This window comes from Carlito syrichta, unplaced genomic scaffold (genome assembly GCF_000164805.1).
Source record: "Carlito syrichta isolate Samal-C Ts95f unplaced genomic scaffold, Tarsius_syrichta-2.0.1 Scaffold104742, whole genome shotgun sequence".
Lineage (NCBI taxonomy): Eukaryota > Metazoa > Chordata > Mammalia > Primates > Tarsiidae > Carlito > Carlito syrichta.
The window spans coordinates 1,054,048-1,060,139 of NW_007048838.1; the positions used below are offsets into that span (position 1 = coordinate 1,054,048).

Genomic DNA, 6,092 nt, shown 5'->3' on the forward strand with positions numbered 1-6,092 from the left:
ATGCCTAAAAGATCTCGAGAGAGATACATTGGGTTAGAATTCATGTGTTTGGGTTGATTCAAATACAACTGAGATATAAAAATGGAGATGAACTCATTAAAAAATCTGGTCTCTGTGACTCTTTTTCTAAAGAAGGCTGATTGGAAATCAGTTTCAGATGTTCAAGGAGCAAGCAATTTTATGTACAGTATTTAGACGAAATAGGTGGGTTTACAGATTTCATCCTCAAACAAAAATAACAATATTTGTCTTTGTTGAGAATATAAGCTTTAAAAGCATTTTTTCCCCTTTCCTAATATACCAAACAGCATGTTTTATACAAGCCAAAAAAGGAAAAGATAGATATAATGAATACTTATGAATTAGAGGGCTAATTGCTTTTTGTACTCTGAATATATACTGTAACCTAAAGGAAATGTTTCTTTTTTTTCCCCCTTTATTTTATTGTAAAGATGTGGAGTGCAAGTCAGGATTAGACATATAAGTAGTCTACGTGCAGGTGCAGTTTGGGCCTCCCACTCGTCCTCACTTCTCCTGGTTTAGGATCAGGTACCCGTAGTGATGTTATGTGCCCCCCGCTTCCCTGGCAGTGTCCTGCTACTGCCCATTGCTCTCTTGAATATTTCTTAATAATGCTTAAAGTCATGAAGTGAAGTGCTGTTGTTAAAATGCAGATGTTGGTTTCTACAGATAGCAGGTATGAGAACAGAGCTAAATTCAAAAGAATATGCTTAAATAACTCATTTCTTTCAGACTTCATTCTTTTCTTGGGGGGGCTGCAGGAGAAAGCAAAGGAAACTCCAAGTTACTGCCTGTCTCCAGTGTGACAAGTGCAGGTTGTCAAGATAGATAGCGGGTGCAGTAGAACAGACAAACAAGCAGACCTGTATTTCAGCTCTTAGATAGCTGTACAGCTTTAGTCCTATTACTTAGCTTTCTGAGCCTTAGTAAGTGAAGGTAATAAGGCTTATTTCACAGGGTACATGTAATCTTACACATTACATGAGTGCAATAAGTGGTGACTGCTATTCTAAAAGGTGGGGCTTAGTTGTTAAAGATAATAATTGGACCATATGAAGCCAACATTTTTGTGGATAAAAAAATGTCTAGGTTTCAGACCTAGCTCTAAGGTGATCTCCTTCTAGGAAACTTGAGGAGACTCTATCACAGAGAGGCCACAGTGTGGATGACAAGGTCGGGTTCCTTGGTGAGTTAAGTCAATGGTCATGGATGGCCATTTTTATTAGTGACTATAATATTCTGAAATAATATATACAACCATAAAGTTTGAGAAACTTAGCCCATCCCATTCTTCACCCACGTTATAGATCAACATTTTACATCTTGCTACAGTTAGTATATTAAACTCATTGCATTTGAACAGTTACATTTCTGTTCCATGTTGCTAAGAGTCACAAGTACACAAGAAGAATGGGCATTAGCATATCAGGACATCTGCTGTTTCTAATAATACCCATAACATAGAAAATCCTGTCTCGATTCTTGATGATCCATGTACTTTCCTAAAAGCTCTATTTTAGGATGTTCTTCATGTTGTTGTTCTCCCTCTCAGTCACCCTCCTTTGGAGTCGAGGCAGACGTTTCCTGAAATTTCCACTCAGGAGGATGTAGAGAAAAGGGTTAATGCTACTGCTGGCATAGCTGAGACAGATGGAGAGGTAATAGCCTACATAGAAGGCCAATGTGGGCTGCTCCATCTGTAAGTTCACCAGTTGTATCACATGATAGGGCGCAGCACTTAGGATAAAGACCGCCACCAGCACCAGCACCATCTTTGTCAGCTTCATCACTCTCTGCTTTGGTATACTGGGATTATAACTGCAAAGGAAACACATGTATAGACAGGGTATAAACAATCATAGAGATCACAGCAGTGTTTTCCTAGAACATTTTGGACAGTTCCTAATGGTTTTGCAATAAAATATGAAGCTCATTTGTATATTCCTACTTATTCAGAACATTGTAAAAACATACTTTTTTACTCTTGTTTCAAAAATTCCTAAATTTTCCAAAGATGGAACATTTTGAGAAACAAAAGATATAACAAAGCATTGAATTATAACTCAAAGTATGAAAAAATATATAATTCTATACTGATATAAATAAAATTGAGTAATCTCAGTGCTTTGGGAGGCTGAGGCAAGAGGATTGTTTGAGGCCAAGCATTCGAGACCAGCCTCGGCAATGTAGTGACAGCCTGTCTTTACAAAAATTTTAAAAATTAGCCAGGCATGGCAATGCATCTATAGTCCCAGCTACTCAGGAGGCTGAGACAGGAGGATTGCTTGAGCCCAGGAGCTCAAGGCTATGCTCATGCCAAATAATATCTGAGGATATTCCCCTCAAGAGATGGACCCTAATTCCTACTTTCCCCCTTTTAGGTAGTCTCTACCTAGCGATTCACTCCCAAAGAATAGAGAAAGAGATAAATAGTAGTTCCATGGTGGCAACACCAGGCAAACACTACCTTAACCACGTGGTCAAGGCTAACATCAACAGTGATGTCTTGTAGTCCTTGTGTGATCCCTGGTATATTGTGATGAAAAGAGTTGATTTTTCCCCAAAGTTACATAATATAGTGTAATCTTGATATAGTTTCTGACAAACCCAGATTAAAAACATTCTATATACTTGCCAGCACCCCTTAAGACTATCATGATTATGAAAAACAAAGACTGAGAAACTGTCACAGACTAGAGAAGCTTGGGAAGACATGACAACTAAATGTAATGTGTTATTCTAGATTGAATCTGGAGCAGAAAGAGAGAAGACTTCAATAGAAAGATTCGTGGAGTTCTCTGAAGGGTGGAATTTAGTTAATAGTAATGAACTAATGCTATTTTCTTTGTTTTGAAAAATGTACCATGGAAATGGAAAATGTAAACAAAGGGAAAACTGGGTGATTGTGTATCTATAAATTAAAAGTTTTGCAAATAAAAAATATTTTAAATTCCCAGATTATATCATGTTATGTCATATTTAGACATTTAATAGAAATTTCCCTGGGACTTGGTAGAAGCAGATGAAAATGCTTTGGAAATGACATTTTGAAAAAGTATACAAGCAGAAAGTCTTTTGAAAACAGGGAGTCCTCTGCAGTTTATCAGAATAACCACCATCATTCCTCGAACTTCTTGCATTTTGAGGCATAACTGGACAGTATGAGCTTTGTTTCATAAGATGCTCATAGCATTTCGGTGAAAAATGTTAGGAGCAAAATGATCTGATTCAGAGAGCTGCTTTAAAAAGGCTCAAGCATTCGTTCCATCTGTCAGTGACTTAATATTCCACATGATTTCATTTCAAACTTCTCATCAACTCAGCTCCCTGTGATATATTTACAAGCTAATTTTTTTTATAACTGTGACTGTTTCTCTTTTCTATCCCGAAAAAGACCATCCTTTAATAATGTAAGACTTCCAAAGAATTTCAAGTAGCTAAGTGGAAAAAGAATATTGAGAGCCAATAGATGGTTTACACCTTTGGTTCCAAGGTTTGTCACAAATTTTGACTAATGGTGGTTAAATTGTTCATATATTCCTTTTTTAAAATAAATCTTCACAGTGTTACAACAAACAGTATACCTGGAAGCCCAGCAAACTTGATTTTCCAAAAGAAACACAAAAATCTGTTTAAAACACAAGTTTTAATAAATTTAAATGTATTTTTACCTAACATAATTACTGACTTACTCATTTGAACAAGTCTGAATGCATAATTTTAAGTTGAAAATAATTTAGATTTATTTATGCAGTTTTAGAAACATGTATCTTCATAGATTCTTTCAAAGTTTATTGTCTTTAGGTTAAATCTTTGGTTTTATTTATTCCTAGTTAACCTTCTTCTAACATTAATAAGGCCCTTCTTTTCTAATATTAATGAGACACTTTTCCTCTAAATTAAAAAAAATTGAAACGTAAAAATTGAAAAAGTTGCACATAACATCTAGTATGTTTACATAGATGTACAACTCTGCAAAACGTACAACTAAAACAGTTAAGTAACATTGTTGATGAGAAATACAAAATTATGCTTTAAAGCAAATTTTGAGTTCTGTCTACATTTTAATGGAACCGTTATATCAGTGATTTCAACATTTATCACTGAGAGATCCCCAAACAGCTGCCTTAGAACGTGTCTTATTTTCCTCAAAATGCCTTTTACATACATATATCAATGCCCTTATGTCTAAGTGTGGTACTTTTCAAGTCACTGTTGCTAAGTTTCTCTTGTGGATGTCTTCAAATATCTAAATTGTTCTTTTAACAAATAAGGCAAACACTTACCATTTGGCATTCTTATTCTGTTGATACATATCCCAAGTATAGCATAAAATTAAACTATAGCACACCAAAATCAAGGGTAAAGGGAAAAAAAAAGTTGTAATTGTCAAATAAAGTGTATACCTGTAAAGAGAGAGAAAGAGAGAACATCACAGTAACATTAACTGCACTAGGAATTGGCTTTTGCAGTTTATGAGTCATGATTTTATGACTTTCTATGATTTTTCAGGGTCCAGGGTCAAAGTCCTTGTGGAAAGTCCAGGATCTTTGGGTGCTTTATCATAGACAAGCCCTGCTCTCCATTGTTCACTAATAATGATGCTTGTCTCTTCTCTAGAGAAGCCCAATTATCATCATGGTTAGTGTTACTAATAACAATAGCAATATAGCAGGTAGATTTATTGCATAGCAGGCACTGTTCTAAGTAATATGCATATTTTAACCCAGTGAACACATGCATTAATAACCTGCTGTAACTCACATTACAAAAGAAGGAGCCGAGGGACAGAAGGGGTAAGTGGCTTGGCCAAGACTACCCAGTAGTAACTGGCAGAGGTGGAATTTGAACCCATGCAAGCAGTCAAGGTCCCAGAGCTCATACTTGTAACAAGGCTCCACATGACTTCTCAATGGCACAGAGAAGAGCTTATTGTAAATCAGCGAGTTTTTCCTCCATGTTCCTTGGGAGTGGTGATGGAGGGTAGGGTTTAAAGGTGAGCCAACTACATTCCTGCACTGATGCAGATGTCCTTCTTCCTGACAGAACCCTGGTCTTTATGAAAGGAGGCAGGCCCAGAGTGGGTGGGTGTGGAGATGGTGGCAGAGAGAGCACCCGGGACCTGAGGAATGCAGCAGAGTAGTTCCGGTCTCAATTCAACTTAGTTCCAGTCTTAATTCAAGACTTAATTCTCTCTTTTTTAAGTTTTTTATTTTAAAGATGTGGGGTACAATTCAGGGTTAAGTATACAAAGGTTTATTTTGCAGGTACCCTTGTTGGTAAGGTTTGTCCCCAACTCCCCAGGCAGCTCCCACTACTGCCAATCCCATCCCCACTTCCTGGCAGTTTACCACTACTGCCAATCCCTTTCTTATAGAATTATGATAGTTGTTCAAGGTCCCTTATGAGTGTAAAGACTTAATTCTAGGAGGAATAGCAGAGGCTGCAACCTCAGAATATCCTTTAGGATAACCAACCAAAAATAGACACAGAAACAGCAGTCAGTGCAAAATGGCTCATCTTATTTGTTGTTAGTGTTTGTTTGACACAAGTCAAAGAGATATAGTCATACAGTAAGTCTCAGGTTGTGCACTTCTTTTAGATAGTCTATTATTATTATTATTATTATTATTATTATTATTATTTTGAGTAGGAGTCCCACTCCATCACCCAGGCTGGAGTGCAGTGGCACACTCACGGCCCCCCCACAGCGTCGACCTTCTGGGCTCCGGCGATCCTTCCGCCTCAGCCTTACAAGTAACTGGAACTACAGGCATGCACTACGACGCCTGGCTAATTTTTTTTTTTCTTTTATGTAGAGATGAGAGCTTGCCAAGTTGCCCGGGCTGGTCTCTAACCCGCCGGACTCAGGCAATCCACTCGCCTCGGCCTCCCAAAGTGCTGGGATTACAGGCTGAGCCACCGAACCCAGCGATAGTCTATACTTAAGTTTCATTTCACCTTTCAATTGTCTGATGGCTACTGGGATCTTAAACAAACTGCCCAGACCAGTGTCCTGAAGTATTTTCCCAATGTATTATTCTAGTAGTTTCAGGTCTTGGATTTAAGTC

At 37.6% G+C, this 6,092-nt stretch overlaps 1 protein-coding gene across 1 annotated transcript; it reads right to left on the reverse strand.

Moving 5' to 3' along the window:
- Window positions 1–1,532: 1,532 nt before the first annotated feature.
- MCHR2 (melanin concentrating hormone receptor 2) lies at window positions 1,533–4,427 on the reverse strand (the record flags this gene model as incomplete). Its single annotated transcript, XM_021716210.1, has 2 exons — window positions 1,533–1,839; window positions 4,308–4,427. Coding segments are annotated over 2 exons (427 nt in total), but the record flags the coding sequence as incomplete, so codon positions are not given.
- Window positions 4,428–6,092: the final 1,665 nt, after the last annotated feature.